Source organism: Delphinapterus leucas, chromosome 12, assembly GCF_059928025.1.
Source record: "Delphinapterus leucas isolate spDelLeu-1000000601 "Yukka" chromosome 12, BTC_Dleu_Yukka2, whole genome shotgun sequence".
Lineage (NCBI taxonomy): Eukaryota > Metazoa > Chordata > Mammalia > Artiodactyla > Monodontidae > Delphinapterus > Delphinapterus leucas.
The window spans coordinates 21,193,084-21,211,852 of record NC_143140.1 but is presented as its reverse complement, the minus strand read 5'-3'; the positions used below and the strand labels follow the sequence as shown (position 1 = coordinate 21,211,852).

The 18,769-nt window shown below is 40.6% G+C and overlaps 1 protein-coding gene across 1 annotated transcript in view; it reads right to left on the bottom strand.

Moving 5' to 3' along the window:
• Window positions 1-2,593: 2,593 nt before the first annotated feature.
• The window catches only part of SH3BGRL2 (SH3 domain binding glutamate rich protein like 2), a 53,563-nt gene continuing 37,387 nt past the window's right edge, over window positions 2,594-18,769 (bottom strand). The window contains exons 3-4 of the mRNA XM_022590333.3: window positions 8,794-8,874; window positions 2,594-5,845 (exon numbers count right to left, since the gene is read on the bottom strand). Coding sequence (XP_022446041.1) covers window positions 5,834-5,845; window positions 8,794-8,874 — 93 coding nt within the window. The 3' untranslated portion in view covers window positions 2,594-5,833. The remainder of the gene's footprint in view (window positions 5,846-8,793; window positions 8,875-18,769) is intronic.

The window sequence follows — 18,769 nt, the reverse complement described above, 5'->3', positions numbered from 1 at the left end:
GTACCAAGTTTTCAGTTAACATGCTTTCAAATGTCAGGGTCCTTGGTCTATTAAAAATGCTGTCCCCTGATTAGCAGGGGCCTCAGAAAAGAAGACTGCATTGTAGTTTCCTGTTCTTATACCTGTCAACCAGTTTACACACATGAAAACATGCTACTACCACAACATACTGGGTTATAGTCACATGATGGTCACATTTCATTCAGATTAAGAATTAGTCAATTATGAGTATAGGTTCAGTCCAGTCTCCTATAACTCAAATAAATCATTATGCGGGGGGTGGGTGGTGAAGTAGAAAAGAACAGCTTTATTGCTTTGCCAGGCAAAGGGGGCCACAGCGGGCTAATGCTCTCAAAACCGTGTGTTCTGCAAATTAATCATTTTTTAAATGTCCTTTTAAGTGTAACATCATTTTGGCCTATCGTTGTAAGCCTATTCTATGTTAACATAGTAAGGAAATGTGCGTATATAAACGTGCAGTCTATATAAAGATTTCCTTCTGGTTTAATTCTGTAGCAGAAAACCAAATCATGACATTAATTTCCTACCAAATAACTGGAATTGATGAGCCTTGAAATCTCTTCAGAGAAGGAACCCTTTGAGAGCATAGAGAGGTTTCCAAGGTATATCTTCTCTTGGCTGATATGCTGACAAGGTGAAAATTAGCATACAATAAAAACACACAATATCTGTGTTTAATTTTATTCTCTCCAAATAGAATAAAGTTTCACATGCTTTTTTTCATAGTTCTGGAAATAGTTTCAGAAGATTTCCACTCCAAATATGGTTTCTCTCTAATAGGTGAGCATTAACCAGGAAAAGGTTAAGTATAAAGAACTTTTAAAAATTAATAATTGAAAAAAAAAAATTCACTTATTTAAAAACAAAAAAATTGAAAACACACCACCATAGAAAAAATGGTAAAAGACACAAAGGGGGATTTCCAGGAAGAAACAGTAATTCCCATAGTAAAAACATGTTCATCTTATTAGCAATCAAATATATGCAAAATGAAACCACAACGAGATACACACCTCACCTTGACAAAACTTTGAGTCTGATGATCTTAAATGTCGGTGAACATTGAGAGTACCAGAAATTCTAGTACACCAGTGGAGTGTCAGTTGGTACCATTACTTTGGAAAACAGTTTGGCCTTATCTGTTCAGGTTGACGATGTGCTTTATTGCACGTGTGACACAGCAATTCTACTCAAGGTATACATCTACTTGTGTATGTGCACCAGAAATCACATAGAAGAATGTTTGTAGCAACATTTCCTTTCTCTATTTCAAAGAAAGATGTATTTCCATATTCAGCAACAGGAGAAGGGAAAAATTGTGATATACGACAAAATAACACTTAGCAGTGAAAATAAACAAGCTAGGGCACTTGTTTCAAAATGATTATGCCCAAATGCAATGACCATAAAAAGAAGGTGACAGAAGAACAGAGTTTAATTCCATTTATTAGTTTTTAAGGATATGTACACAAAGGTAAAATAATAAAGGACAGGAAGGCTATGATCAACATGGCGTTCAGGACGGGCTCCCGCTATCAAACAGGGACGAGACAGGGTCAGGGAGGGAGCACACAGAGCCCCAAAGGAAAGGCAGGCAGCTGGTGGCAGACACACGGGGGTGTGTTTATTTTTCTTTGTATGTCAGTGTATATATTATATACGTGTGTGTGTACATATTTATTCCATTGCATGTATGAAATCATTTTAAAAATTGGACTGGTTGAAACATACAAAGAAAAAGACTATACAGCACGTTTCAGATGACAAACCATCGCTTGGAACACTGTGAACTTACCTGTTTCTCAAGTCACTGCCACTGTCACTGCTGCTAATGCTTCTCCGTTTCTCTCCTCTTTGAGGGTGGAGACTATTGTCCTGCTCAGACAGTCCCTGTCACATTCTAGGGGTTCAACACATGCCGATTAATGGGATGACCAAACTAACCTGGCCTGTATTTCTAGAAAACTAGGAAAACTTTGAAAATCTGGGTTACAAGTGGGCGGGGATTACTTGGCTTCTTTGGCTTCACAATTTAGCGCATTTCTGGAAACTGACGGCCTGTTCTCTTTATCTCCTCCTTCACCCTCCCTCATCTTGGTGTTTAAGTTAGAAATAGTTCAGCGATGGGCTTAACCTCAGATGCTGCCTTCAGAGGTGTCTGCAGCAAAGGCAGCCCTGCTATTAAGGGTTGTGGCTACACTGTACTTTTCTCCTGCACGAAATTAGGGAAGGGAATCCACAGCCCATCGCTTCATTGTACTCAGGAAGCCACCATCATCTATTTGAACCAACCAGGGGATGAGTGATTTAACGCCACCCTTCGTCCTGGTCACTGTCTGAGATGATCCTGCAGTCAGCTCCAACACACACACACACACACACACACACACACACACGTGTGTCTCCTCAAGTACTCAAATGATCCATCTGCATTTTTACAACGAATCTGCAGCTTTCAGGTATGGGGTTCACGATGGGAGCAGAAATACAGCATCCCAGCTAAACAAGAAGGTTTCAACCAAACACAGAAGCAAAATTAGAAAAGGTGTAAGAAATGGTCGGGAACAAGCACTCCATTTTCAGAATATGTGTTTTCTGTAATTTATTCCTCTTTAATGCTGAATATAAAATCTGAGATTTCACCAATGCCTTTAGAGACAAATAAATGCATACAAATGGAAATCTAAACACAATAATTTTGCAGATCAAAGTGGGCTCTGACACTTCAGAAAAGAGGTAAGCATTTCTAGAAAAAGCAAAACCCTATACAGCAAAATCAAATTAAAAAACAAAACAAAACAAACCAGAAAGAGGCTTTGGTACCTTTCAACAAGGAAGGACAAAAATAAGTTTAGTTCTTTATTAAATTCATGTAATATAAAAACATCTATGTGGGAGTGTTGAATAAATCTATAAAACAGAAACAAATCTAAAATATATTAGAGCCTGAGAGAAAAAAAAACCCTCCTTTTCTCCTTTGTGATTTTAATAGAATAACAGAATGTGGAAAAACAAGTACTTCCCCAACTAAATTTTCTTCTGGTCTGCATATACCTAGCAGGATGGCACTCTCTGTATTTTATCTCATTTTAAAATGGGATAATTTGATTTTTAGCAGCACATTTTCTTTGCCCCAACAAGCCTACTACAGGAAATAAAAATTCTGTCTTAAAATGCTTTTGATATTACATCTATGTCTGCAATTCCCATCCACTTCTTTCCTAGATTTTTAAGACTATGATTATTCAGATCTAAAGGCAGCTAGTTAAAGAAGGGATGAAGGGCTTCCCTGGTGGCGCGCTGGTTGAGATTCCCCCTGCCGATGCTGGGGACAGGGGTTCGTGTCCCGGTCCGGGAGGATCCCACATGCCACGGAGCGGCTATGCCCGTGAGCCATGGCCGCTGAGCCTGCGCGTCCGGAGCCTGCGCTCCGCAACGGGAGAGGCCACAACAGTGAGAGGCCCACGTACCGTAAAAAAACAAAACAAAACAAAACAAAACAAAAAAAGAAGGGATGAAGAAAACCATTACAGGTTTGGAATTCAGCTGGTAAAACACAAGTAAGGACACAGTGCGGTCCCAGAGGGCAATACCTTAGGACTCTGCAGAGCCTGGGTACTGAGGGAAATGCCACACAATGTGTTTCTAGCTTGCTCATAACAAGTACAATACCAGGTGAAGCTGGTCTCTCCTATTTCTTTGCTGCTCCAAAAAAAAAAAAAAAAAAAAAAAAGTGGGGTGGGGTAGATGATCTGTAACTGTGGTAAATAATTTAGCACTCCTATTCATCTAGTCTGTTTAGGACAACCATACTGGGCCTACTACAACCAGAGTAATTCAGAAGTTTTGAGACAAACAATTCTGAGTAGCTTTCTTGGTCTAGCAGGTATTGAATTGATCCTACAACCCCAAGACTCAATCTTACCAAGTTGCTTCTTGGTAGTCACTGGCAAGAGTAGACAAAATGTAAGTTAGACCATTGCAATGTTAACTTTTAAAAACTGCTGTATCTTAAAAAGAAATTCTAAGTCTTCTTAGACTTTAACACGATATCCAGTTCAAAAACATTTCCTGGTTAGTCCCTGGGATTTAGCAAGTGGAATTTGACCTGGATCGTATTTAATGCCAACTAAGCAGTCATAGCCGTGATTTTACAGCAGCTTTCCTTGCAGAGAAAATTGTGGATTATGTATCTGTTCCAGTCATGTAGGAATCAGTGGCATGCTTTCCTTCTGGTTGTAGTCCTGGGATGCAAATCTCAGGCTGGGATGTCAGCTTTAGCATTCAACAGGTTCTTTACAATAGTCCACATTTAGCAAGTTGGAGGGAGAGAGAACACAGGTGACAGGGACTAAATTCTTCTGTTTTTTCCATTTCTTACAAACTTCCTGCTCAGAATCAAAAGGGCAGGTCCACCATCAGGACACTGAGAATAGCAGAATATCTTAGGCAACACTCTGAATTTATTCTATTCAAGACTATTCCCAGGTTTGGCAACTAAAAACTCTAAAAAAATGTGAGCAGGGACAAGGATGCAGAAAAGAAGCCTTTGCCCTAATGAAGTCGACGGGTTCAGTGTTTGTCAGCACCCACTCCAAAGGAAGGAGAGATTTCACATGCCAAGTACAATTCAGAGTGAGTCTCTGACAGCCCCTTTCTCGTATGTACTCTGTTCTGAAAAATCACTGGTGTTCACATATGGAATGAGAACATGTATCTATGTTACTCTGAAAATCCGGAACTGTGCACTGGCCAGAAATATGAGCTGGCAGTGTCAGAGGACCAATGAAAAGTAACACAGGAAAAAAATTAAAGTGTGCAGCAATATTAGTATCTTTTAATATGCCTCATCAAGGGTTCACAAAATATATCTAGCTGAGATCTTCCTTTCTCGAAAAATACAATCCCTTTGCAAAATATATAAGCAGCTATTAGTTGGGGGAGCTGCGTTTAAAAATATACGTGCACTTACGCATAATAAGTTGCTAGAGCTGAAATGCCTTCAGGTACGAGTGAGATAATGTCCCTATGAATTAACTATCAGTGCACCTCTTTAAATATATCTTTTAAGTCATCTTACACATTAGGTGAAACTTTTCCTTTGTAAGAGATAAAGAAGCATTTTTTTTTCCAAATAGCAATTCTTTTCATCCCTGTCACTTGGTTCTGATCACACATTGTTGCAACAGTGATTTCTGGAAACATCTGTAGGGGTTTGGAGGATTTATGGGGGTAAGAATTTCCATTACCGAAAGGAGGCTAGAACACCTAACTTTTTCTACAGTTATGACAAAGCACTGGAATAGTGATGCTCGTGAATCTGCAGCAAAGATCTTTAGCCCTTTGTCAACCAACATTGCTTTTTTTTCCTTTCTGATCAGAATATTCTAAGAGCCTGGCAGACTAATTTCAAGGACACCACCTAGGCAGCCTGAAGAGAAGCAGGTCTGAGCAATCCTGGCATCAACTACAACCCAGGGCAGATCCAGTATTTTCTCTCTGATGGTGCCACCTGCTTATCACTCAGTTATTCAGGAGGCACACCTGTAACAGGTGACAGTACCTCCGGGTGAGTGAGGCAACTGCAGGCAATTCTGAAAACAAGGAAAAAACCCACCACGGTCCTGATTTGGTTTAAAGCACTCATGCAATCCCATTAGACCCACGTCTTCCCAAAACACCTTTTCCATGGCAAGCAAAGTTACTGATAATGCACGTGGCTTCTGTCACAGTGATGCATTAGGTAAGCAGGTGTGTGCTGAGTACCAGGGGCGCTCCAAAATGCATCTCCGTCCTCTTCCGCTTGTCTTTGCTAAGGTTCTGCCTATTTATTTAAAAAAAAAAAAAAAAGCCAGTTATTGCATTGTGTGGGCAAGAAATTTCACCCTGGCGGTGATATTTTAAATGTCAGGAACAGAGATGTTGGAAATCACCGCCATGTGATGGGTCAGAGCAAATAAATCCTGGGTTCAGGGATCAGAGCCCAGAGTTAAGTCACACCCACCTGACCTGCCAAATATAAAAGTGGAAAGAAAGCCACATGTTTTCAACAACTGAGGAAACTCCTCTGAGGTACTGTTCCACTCACACCTGGGTGAGTGGCGTGGCCGGGGGTTACCTTACTCAGGGGCCCTGCGGAGGGTGACCTGAGGGGACGAACGGCACTGGAATGGCCCATACCTATTGGTAAATAGCTGATACCCCTCTCCCCCAAGTGCTACCATGATCCAGCCACTGGATGGCTGACCCCTGGCATCGGCTGGGAGTGGGCCTCTGAGACCTGCTCCCCGGCTGGTCAGTGCTCAAGGTTTACTGGTGGTTGCGTATTTTCAATATCACCCCTGAATGGCAGGGATCCGAAAGCAGAAACTTCCATTTCAGGCTCTGCTTTGAATCTGTTACGATAAGAAGACTGATGATTTTCTACCTGAAAAGTATTGGTGAAAAGGCCTTCTTTTCTTTTCGGTAGGTACCACGCTGGGCTCCAGCTGGCCACAGAAGGATGTGGGACCCCCTCCACCCCCCACCAGGGCTGCAACAATTCAAATTCTGGAGAAAAGTGGGAAATCTGTATTTTAAGTATCAGCAACCCACCTGAAGTCTTTAAAAAAGAGTCCATGCAGGACAAACACATCCAGAACCTATGTGGCCTGCAGGCCGCTCTTCCGTGGTCTCCTACCCGCCTCTGCCCCATCCACTTTGGAGAACTGCCCAGGGTCTAGAGTTGGGTCTGTGAATGTTCTTTTCCTACGGACCTTCTCTCCCCTCACTGTGCGAGAGCAATTAGATGCTAATGGAGTCTTTATACGTCCCCTGGCGGGCTTGCTCGCCTGGTCTTTCGTGTGTGTACTGCAGAGAGGGTAGGAAAGGAGACAGGAAAGGGGGCTCCATCTTTTGGTACATTACACCCGTGAATGCTCCGTCTAGGCCTTAGAGGGTAGACTGTATAATGAATTACTACCAAGGTACAAAGTGACTAACTAGAAAGGGGGAAAATGCTGACTCGCTCTTAAAGATATTTGCACTTCTTTCCTACGGAGGTGAAGTATGAGTTGCTATTAACCCTTAAGGCCCTGAATGGCTCACGAGAGGGGATGGCACACACACTGGCACCGTGGCCTTCCACTCTGGTTCCGTGGGCCCCTGCTCTTGTCTGACTGACTCAGGTGCCTGAAAGCGGGGGGCTGAATGGGTGGAGGTGCCTAGCGCCCTCACTGACCATGGAATGGTCTCCTGCAATCAAGCAAACCTCAATGGCATCAAGACCAACTCCCATGACCGTTAAGTCATGTGAGAATGCATATCCTACAGGTCATAGGTTTCCTGAGAAATTTCTAAGAGAATAAATATTTTCAAAGAGTAAAAAAGTCAGCCCGAAGCCTCTCAAAGGAACCTACATCTTCAGGGAAAATGAGAACAAAGATGGCAAGCACGCAGTATTTTTCAAAGGTTCTTGCACAGATGCTGGTGTCCGCTGGATTTATGCATCTGTTAGACTGCTCCTACCCCAGTTTATTCCAGTTCTCTGAAGATAAATCTGGATGGTTTACATGTCTTTGCACGAAACATGTTACAAAAATACTTTCATTTTCCTAAGTATTCCAGTGTTCCATCTTTATAAAGATAGTTTTAAGAGCCTTTAAGGGTTTTCTGTGTGGGTTTTGTCTCTGTTTAAAACATGTGCACAGAAACCACCCACAAGCATCTGTGGACTTACTGATGTATAACAAAGCATGATTTCACATCGGCGAGGAACTACAGGTGCTGTTGTATAATTTTTATTATTGATAGTCTCTCTCTGTCTTCCTCCCACAAGTGTTCCAGAAACGGCACAAATCCTGGGTAGCCTCAAAAGACCTATTACTTACAGATATCAAAGTTCCCAGCAATGTACTTTCATTTCAATTCAGTGTTACAAACAGAAGCTTTAGAATTCAGTTTCAATTTGAAATACAGTCAAAACCTCAATTGCTATGTATATAAAGATTGCAAGGAAATACACCAAAGATGTTTATGTGGTTTTCTCTGGTGACTTTTTATTTTCTACTTTGTACTTTTTTGCATTTTCCCAATTTTTCTACATGAGCCTAGGCTACTTTCATAATCAGAAAAAAATAGTATTTCTGAAGTGGAAATAACAATCAAAATACTGCCTTATTTAATAAAGAAATGTTATTTTTTATTTTGAAAGTGAATCCATGTGCTTCACAAAGTTACCATAATATATATCATCTATAGCTCTAAATATTAGAAAAGTTTGAGCCTTTTACATTTGCTAAAAGACATATGACATAATAAAGTGGCTTCAAAAACACTCTGATTAGTTTAGGAATTGCCCTTTTTTTCAAGGTTGACCATTTGTTATTGCAAACCACGTCCCTTCCAATGTAAACGACTTAAGTTGCAGACGACCTTAAAAACATGGCTTTGATTCTATTTCAAAAAATGTAAAGTAATGTGAACTTGCACTTTAAAATAAAAAGCACCTACTGTTTTTTGCTACCTTAAATTTTTCTTGGAAGAAGGAGATATAAATTATAAATAAACTGAATTTTAAATAAAGATAAACTCTAATATACAGCAACAATTGAAAATGGGAAAGAAAAAAAACTGGCTTCCTTGTGTGTCTTTATTTACCGTGAGCAGTCCTAACTGTGTATTTGAGAAAGCAAAAACTGAAAATTTAGGAGACTAGATATGCACTCCTTCAACCTCAATCCCTAAGAACAACTCAAGAAAGATACATTTTACAACAAGAAAAGATTGACCTACCTTTGATGCCAACTGTGATTTGAGGCCTAAGAATGAAAAGACTGTGTTGCTTTCCTTGGATTCAAAGAAACTGTCATAATCCTAGAAAAAAGAGGAGGAGAAAATAAACAAAAGCAAACGATTGTCTTTGTATTTGGTGCTGTTGACAAAGTCTCTACGTAGATAAAAAAATGTACCACTACTCCATCCAGGCCAGGGAAAAGCTACATAAATCTACTGGATTTGCTCTGTTTGAGCCTCAACATTTGAGCATGATGATGAAGGTAACAACTTTTTAATCCAAAGTCTGTGGCAGGATTAAAATGTAAAACATTGAGGACAGAAACCAAATCAGAACATGCTCCCTCGAGTGTCAAACTAACATTTCTTTGTGTGGAGTCACTCTGACCTAAGGTTTTACTTAAGCATTTCAATCTGGAAGGCTGCCTCCCAATTCCACTCTTGATACTTTGTTACCTAGGGCTTAAAACAAAACAAAAAAATCACTGTGTAAACAGAAAAGCCATAAAGGTCTCCGTGTGTCAAAGTTGAGCGCTTCTATTCTGCTTTTGAAGTTTTCCACATTCCTTGAGGCTGTCTTCAGAGAGAATAAAAAGATCAAACAGAAACTAGAGGGAACTATATTCTCTATAACATTTATCTTTATGTCACAGGATCATTTTTCTCCTCCTTCTTTCAGGAGAGAAGCCATTAAGGAATTCTGGCCAACGTGTTCATCAGTTGTTTTCTTTTCAAAAGCTTGCACGTGTTAATACTATTGGACATAGTTGCTAAGGCGGTGTGAAGCAGTCTTAAAATTGGAGAGAAATCCCTTGGATAATTTTAGGCAGAGGGTAAATATCACAGGCAGACAATGATCAGAATCACCTGTAGGCAACTGCTTTGTGCTTAGCGCCAGATCATCAGCACATCCTTTAATCCCAGCTACCGCCCACCAGGTTAGAGACTCGCGCAGAGCAAAATACGGTACCCAAGTTTGACAGCTGATAGGCACCAAAGCTGAGATTTGGGCCCAAGTGTCACTGGTGTTGAAATCAATGCTTTTTGTAGGCTATGATGCTTCTTGCCCAAGAGGAAACCAGGTATGGGGTACCCTGTATATCAGAGTCACTGAGCCCTCACGAACCCACTGCTGAGCTGGGTCAATAGCATGACAAATACTTTTGAAACCTGTTTAGGAATCTAAACGAGAGTGGATGACTTAGAGTGGAGATCTGCTTCTTGCAAAGCAGGTCTCAGCTGAAGAAAAATCTTTGAATTATTTGACTCTGTGTAGAGATTCCCTTGTCCAAGTGCTTTAGCAAGTTGAGCCTCGTGTGGTTTGAAGGCAGCTTGACTGCAGTTCCCGGTCATCTCAGCCTCAGGCCTTGCGGGCACTGCTCCCGATCCTGAAGCGTCACTCTTGCTGTCATTTCGGGTCAGCCCTGAGGCCAGTCACCTGCAAAGGGAGGCCTTCCTTGACCATGCCGAGAAGAAGCAACACATCTGAAGGGGGTGGGGGGGCTCAGCAAATACCTCCTTGGAAAATGGCATTTTAGGCTGAAATGTGAAGAATGAATAGAATTGACCAAGTAAAGGGTTGGGATAGGAGCCTCTGAGATGGGAAACAGCACTGGGGAAGAGCAGAGCTGGCAGATGTGACCGGGATCAGCAATGTACCAGACTCTGTAAACCAAAAAAACGATTTTGAATTTTATCTTAAGTACAAAAGGAAATCACGGACGGGTTCTGAGCAAGGGAGCAGAATGACCTATTTCCTTTAAGAAAATCTCCAGGTTGACTGCGTGGGGAATGGCTCAGAGAGAGGGCAGCAAGAAGAGAAGCAGGGACAAGGGTTAGGAGTGCACTGGGGGAATTCAGATAAGAGACGGAGGCAGCCTGAACCAGAGCCACTGTCATAAATACAGGATAGGACAGACTGGAGATATATTTTGGAGGATTGATCATACTCAATTGTGTAATTGGTGTAGAGGGTTAGGGAGAATTAAGAATTAAAGCAGCTCTCGGGCTTCTCTCGGGATTTCCTGGTGGCGCAGTGGTTGACAGTCCGTCTGCCGATGCAGGGGACACGGGTTCGTGCCCCGGTCCGGGAAGATCCCACATGCTGCGGAGCGGCTGGGCCCGTGAGCCACGGCCGCTGAGCCTGCACGTCCGGAGCCTGTGCTCCGCAACGGGAGAGGCCACAACAGTGAGAGGCCCGCGTACTGCCCCCCCCGCCAAAAAAAAAAGAATTAAAGCAGCTCTCGTACAACTCATCATCAAAAAACAAACAACCCAATTAAAAAGAGGTCAGAGGACCTGAATAAAACTTTTTCCAAAGAAGACATACAGACGGCCAACAGACACATGAAAAGATGTCCAACGTCGCTAATCATCAGGGAAAGGCAAATGGAAATCACAATGAGAGATCACCTCACGCCTGTCAGAATGGCCATCATCTAAAAGACCACAAATAACAAATGTGGTCGAGGGTGTGGAGGAAAGGAGCCCTCATGCACTGTTGTGGGAATGTAAATTAGTGCAGCCACTGTGCAGGACAGTGTGAAGAGTCCTCAGAAAACTAAAAATAGAACTACCATATCACCCAGCAATTCCACTCCTGGGCATATATCCGAAGAAAACGAAAACATTAATTCAAAAAGATTTATGCACCCCAATGTTCACTGCAGCATTATTTACAACAGCCAAGATATGGCAGCAACTTAAGTGTCCATATCAACAGATGAATGGATAAAGAAGATGTGGTATGTATACACCATGGAATATTACTCAGCCATAAAAAAGAATGACATTTTTTCCATTGGACTTGCAGGGTATTATGCTTAATGAAATAAGACAGAGAAAGACAAATACTGTATGATATCACTTATATGTGGAATCTAAAAAATAAAACAAACTAGTGATTATAGCAGAAAAGAAACAGACTCACAGACATAGAGAAAAAACTAGTTGTTACCAGTGGGGAGAGGGAAGGGGGAGGGGTAAGGTAGGGGTAGGGGATAAAGAGGTACAAACTACTATGTATTATAAAATAAATAAGCTACAAGGATATATTGTACAGCACAGGGAATATAGCCAATATTTTATAATAGCTATAAATGGAGCATAACCTTTAAAAATTGTGAATCACTACGTTGTACACCTGAAACATTGTAAAAACTATACCGCAATTAAAAATTTTTTGGAAAAAAAATTTAAAGCAGCTCTGAGCTTTGTGACTTGATGGGAAAGACCAGAGAAAAAGCAGGTTTGAGGGTAAGGTTGGAGTTGAGTTTTAAAATGTTAAGTTTGAGAAACTGTATGAGACACTGAGTGAAGACGATCTCAATGGGGCAGTTGGAGGTTCCGACTGACTCTAGGTATTACAGATTTCATAGAAACTTATGGAAAATTGTATAACTTTTAATAAGAAAAACTATGTCTCAATTTGATGTAGAATTTTAGGCAAAATCCCATGAACTGAAAATGTTACCACTATTCTTTGTAACAAAGACAGTTCCAAATAATTGAGTAGCATTTCATTGACCTGGGCTCAAGAAATAACCCTGTTTGACCCACACTTTCTCTATCTGATCGTTTGTTGCTTATATTCAATGTGGTAACAAAAGGAAGACAGCTGAATTACAGCCAGCTTATCTCACCCTTTTAGATATCCACCATATGAAAACTGGTGTACCTGTTTCTCTCTACACCATATTCTGCCACTACTCGGTCTAAATTCTTTCCCTAGGGAATCTCAATCGCAGCCACGGCTCTAATTAAACTCAGATCCCCAGCTCTGATTCTCCTCTCAATTCTGGTTCCATGTAAGCAACTAACCGTTCATAACAGACTATTAAACATAATGGGTCTAAATCGCAATTCATGCTTTTCCTTCCACCCCTTCCACAAGCTGGACCTCTCAGAAGACTGGCACCACCATCGAACGGGCTCTACCAGGCAGAAATCAAGCAGCATAGGACTCCTCTCTTCCCTCAACCAATAACTATCTCACATATCCCTTCAACCTCTCTGTTTTTCTACATCAGTCTCATTGCCCTAATCCAAGCTAGATATCTGCAACGGCACCTCAACATACCAACCCCTCTCCAGTCTACCCTATCTCCCCCCAACCCCCGAATCATGCTCAAGTGAGGACAGACTGATCCTTTAAAAATGCAAATTTGATCATATCATCCTCTTCTTAAGTCCTTTCCTTCAAGACTTCTCATTGCTCCTTGGGGGAGAAGAGGGGCCTTGAACTTCTACCTGCACCAACCACTGTCTGGGTCACAGCCTCACTTCCGGGAAACTGAGTGGTACATACACTCAGTCAACTACAGATGAGATGTCCAGCAATCTACTAGCTGAGTTATGACCTTGACCAACTCCTTTAACCTCCTCAGACTGCTTCTTCCTTTCTGTTATCAGATACGACCAAAGTCCCTTGAAGTTCCAGAATTCTAAAAAATAATGGAGCATTCAGTGGAGTTGCTCTTAAAGGGGCTGTTAGCTGTGTCCAGATGTGAAGTCCAGCCTATGTATTCCAGTCCCTAGTGATACCTGTTTGAAGAGCTTACCTCTCTCTGAACAGGAAACAGGTTTAACCAAATAGGAAAGGGAAAGGGCAAAAGTGAGAGAAAAAAAACTAAGGACTAGTCAACAAAATGTCGTCCCTGTTCTTGAATTCTGAAAGGGCTTTACCTATTTCTACCTGATAGATAATCTCTGATGTCAGTGTGAAAACGCAAGAATGAGAAAACTAATAATATAAGAAATAAAAAATGAGAAACAGTGCCTGACTCAATGTCTATAAATGCAGTGTGAATTTTACTTTAAAGACAGAAGTGCTGGGACTTCCCTGATGGTCCAGTGGTTAAGACTCCACACTCCCAATGCAGGGGGCATGGGTTCGAACCCTGGTGCGGGAACTAAGATCCTGCATGCCGTGCGGCGAGGCCAAAAAAAAACAGAAACAAAAACAAAACAACAAAAAAGGAAGTGCTAACATGAAAGTACAGTGCATGCAAAAGATCAAAAGGCAAGTTACGAGACTTAATATGTATAATTCAGGTTGCAGTGTTTATATTAAAAACCTTAATCTCAAAATGATTACAATTCTCCAAATCACAAAGCTAGAAATAAGGTCAACTTTCACAAGCGAGCTTCACACATATAAAACAAAACAGAGAATACATACGTGTAGAGAAAATTTGTAAACAATCCATTTAACCACACTGAACCAAAACTGTTCTCATAAATGTTAGTCACCAACAAAGGTATTTAGAAATGTCAGATATTAAGAAATCTCAGAATGGCAACATTTCTTATTTATATAAAAAATTCTCTTGAACTGTATTTCTGTCATAAAAGTTATAACCATTATTTTTAGTTTATGAACCTTTAACTCAGGGCCACATCACCATGGCTGGGGGACTTCTTACCGAATATTAAACTGGATGCTCCCAACAGTTTAGAAATTGTCACCCAAGGTAATTAACTCCCAAAGTGACAAACATAAAATTTGGTAATTAACTTTAAAAGCAATCATTTTTAAAAGTCAACGTGAGAATAGTACCTGACACACACCAGGCAAACTGGGGGATGAGTTGTGTCTGCTAATTAATGACCGACATGCCATGTTTTAGGTAATCTCATGCTAATAATGTAATCTGATTAAATCCTATTTCTACTCTATTACTTACTGATTTAAAGAATTATGTAAAATATTTACTTTCTGACATACAAAAGCTTTTGAATGGCCTGATGAATCTCAAATTGTAAGAAGTTAAATCATCTTCTTTGTCATGTTGACGCAAAGAGTAGATGATTGATAATTTAAAATCTAGAAGTTCTGAATACCCTCTTTTAGAGGTAATAAACTAAATACTATGATGTGAAATAATATGAGTAAAATAGTATTAGAAATCTTAAAATCACTTTCTATTAAGATAGAAGTTCTCTTATATTCTGGCCTTAGACATTCCCCAATAAAAGAGAAAGATCTGCTTCCTTATCAAATTCATTTCAGTTATCAGGCTTATATTTTAAAAGAAACAAACCACACTAGAGCTCATACTGCAAAAGTTAAAAGCACTGTATTTTAAAAACTCACTATAAAGTTTCTAAATGGGCTTGTTGAATTCCTTATAGTCAAAGACACTCTCTCTGAAGTGTTTGCAAATACATGTCTGCAAATTGAACACTGTAAGACAATCAACTGATATAACGATCAGTTAATATCACCTTTGGAGGAGAGTACAAATACATAAAGCATATTCAAGAAAAAAAATCATTCAGTTTCAGAAGCTGGAACATTTTTAACTACATTTAAAACAAAGGCTGAAAAATTCACTTTGTTTCTAGTGCCAAATGAAAAGAAAAAATTCTGGGTTACAAAGATATCAGCATAACTGAGCACTGTTACTAATGGAATATTTATCTAAATGCTACAATTTTAAGAAGAATAAAGCAAGCTAAATAGCTGTTAAAAAGAAAAAGGAAAAAAAAAAGGCTTCCATTACCTACACTTCTGTTTGCGTTTAAGTGAAAACCAATGTTAGAGACATTTATAAGCTCATGATAAAATCTACAACAGGTAGAGCTCACAGTAGTCTCATTCTTCCACAGAGCTTACTTAAGGACATTACCCGTTCCTACGGTTAGACTATTATGGACTGGACAAGCATTTGAGACAAAGGCCTTAAAGTTCTTTGCCCTTTTCGCGTTCCCTCAGAGAACAGCGAGGAAAACCCACAGTGGCCACTCTGAAAAGCTGCATCGCTTCCCACGCTAAGTCGATAACAAGTGACAGACCCATATTATTTCTACATGCCAAGGGCCTTTCCAAACAGAAGGTTGCAGGGAACAAAAACAACACGTGGCCCGCAAGGAAATGGTGGCAGCAAGCACTTCTAAATGAGCCAAAGCAAATTTGGTTTACCCCAAAGGAGAAATTAAAGAAAAAAATTCCTCCTAAGACTACAAGAGCTACCGCTGCTGCTGTAAATGGGCAGAGACTCCTTCCTCCTGAAATTTCTTTCAAGTCTGAGGGTAGCCTCTGAGCAAAATTTTTTGATTCAGTGGTTAAGGACCATTAATGCTATATTCCATTTTGTGAAATCTTGATAGAGGAGGAAAAAATATTTGACAGCTCCAATCCCGGTAGGATATATACGATGTAGCTGTCTAAAACAGCTTCATTCAGCAATTTTTAGGCCAAATACCAAAAATATGAGTAAGTCCAAAGCTGAAGATTTAAAATTCCTAACACATTTAACAGTTCTGACCATTCTGATATGAGATGGCAGAGCAAGCAAATACATCTACCCAAGCACCCACTGAAATTGGATGGGAAACAATTTTGTGCTAAACACAGGAAAAGCAACCAGCAATAAAAGTTTAAGAAATACTCAGAGGAGTAAGTGAAAAGGCTAAAATCAATTAAGAAAATCTCATAAATATTTGTGTCGTTCTTCAAGCCATAGGAATTTAGTAATATAGGATTATACACCTTCCTCTGTGACCACTCACACAGCTAAGCAGTTCTGTAGAGAATATTTATATGTTTATAACAACATAAATGTGGTATATTTACATAGTATACAATAGTTATTATAATTACAGATGAGTATGTGACTGTTATAAACTTTAGCAATGCAGTGTGTGCGTGCACACGTGTGTAAGTCAAAACGGGGGAGAAATGAGAGAAGCTATAAGAATGCAAGTTTCCCCTCTTCCAAAGAAAAAAGTAAATACTATCTAATTTAAAATCAAGGAATATAGGGCTTCCGTGGTGGCGCAGTGGTTGAGAGTCCGCCTGCCGATGCAGGGGACACGGGTTCCTGCCCTGGTCCGGGAAGATCCCACATGCCGCAGAGCGGCTGGGCCTGTGAGCCATGGCCGCTGAGCCTGCGCCTCCGGAGCCTATGCTCCGCAACGGGAGAGGCCACAGCAGTGAGAGGCCTGCGTACTGCAAAAATAAATAAATCAATCAAGGAATACAGATATTAGTCTATGAAACACAGAGTGGTGGTAACTTAAAACCACAAAGCAGAAACTCATAAAAGAGGCTACATCTTGGGAATCTGGGGGAGACTGACTTTTCACTTTGGACCCTCCCGTCAACAGACTTTATTGTCTTAACATTGATATTAACATGGCCTTAGTGTTTTAACAGTTTTGTTTTCTTTTCATTAACTTAAACTGTGTAAGGCTCAGAAAAGAGGAAAATTTTAACAAAAGGGAAACCGCCAGTTTGGGTATTAGTTAAGATACACTGTTAAACATGCAATTGGGGTGCCCTGAAATTGTCTGGACGAATACTGACATATTGAATATTTCAATATTCAGAGCACAAACCATAGTTCTCATGACAGACATGTCCTAGGGATTCATCACTGTAGAATACTGAGACAAACATCTCAGTAAGGTGAACATGGGAGATTAAACATTTATAGACAGAAGAATAAAAACTAGGGTTATATAGAAGAGATAAGACTGCAAAGAATGTCTAATTAAATTGCTATGCTTCTGGGCATCCAGCAATTAGCGATAAAGAGAATTGATATCTCCCCTCCCCACCACCCTTTCCTAGTATCTGTGAGGATGCCGCATGAGATCACGTATAGTAAAACATCTGAAGGAGAAGATTCTCCTTGATTAGATAACTGATCTTTTAGACAGAAAACCTTGGAATCCAGATTTTCAAATTCAGATCACAAGTTTCCTGAGAAAATTCTACCTGTGGGGTAGGCAAGCTTCTAACAGAGGTGATTTACTGAAAAGATTTCATTGTAAAATTTAGAAGAAGGTTCAATAAGCTTGCTTTTGAGAGATCTGGCTTTGAGTTTTATTAATAAACAAGAACGGAAACGCTCAGAACCTTGACAAGGCGAGACCCAACAGAATGGGTTAGCTACCTGCTTGGCTGAAAGTACGTGGAGCTATTCACCCACTTCTAGAACCAATTTTTGTTAAGTATGTTCTGTGTTCCCAACTTTCTGATAGGTACCAGATACTAAGACAAATATGCCACGTAGCCTGCTGAGGGTGGGTACAAGGAACTCAGAGACCAGCTGAAGGCAAAGGCATGAAAAAACATTCTGTGAACTAAAGGTCATAATAGGAGTAATGACACGCAGGTTTGCTGGGCATGGGGGAGGGGGAGGAATAACCAGAGTCCTAGTTAATTAGAGAGAGTCAATAGCAAGGCTCAGTGTGAACTGAGCTTTGAAAGGGAAACAAAGAATTATGTAGGAGGTAAAACTTACAGGATTTGGTGACCAAGGGAGTATCGAGATGAGGAAAATGGGTGTGGGGTGACTTTCAGGGCTTTGCCTTGAACCTACATAAATAACATCCCTACTTTAGAGACAGACCACATCTCCTATGGATAATGAAAATTTTTGACTTTAACTTTCCTTTTTATTTTTCTTATGGACTCTAAACAAAGTTCTATTAATTACTGCAGACAGCTGGACTTCAACATAGGTGGGTGATGATTAAGTTAGTTCTGATAATCCACCCAGGGAAATAAGAGGCAACCTCTAAAAAATTAGTTTATAATGACATGGAAGCTATTTTTGTTGGGAGAACAAAGCAGGGCACAAAATGGTATATACACTATGATCATTTGTGAATTTTGGTAGTCGTGGAGAGTCCCGGAACCAATCCCCTAATCCCCTGCAGATACCAAGGGTATGTGTATGTATGTGTGTGTGTTGCGCGTGTAATCTTTTTTTTTTTTTTTTTTTTTTTTGCGGTACGCGGGCCTCTCACTGCTGTGGCCTCTCCCGTTGCGGAGCAACAGGCTCCGGACGCGCAGGCTCAGCGGCCATGGCTCACGGGCCCAGCCGCTCTGCGGCACGTGGGATCCTCCCGGACCGGGGCACGAACCCGTGTCCCCTGCATCGGCAGGCGGACCCTCAACCACTGCGCCACCAGGGAAGCCCTGTGTGTGTAATGTTGTTAAAAATAAAGTTATATGTATGAGGCA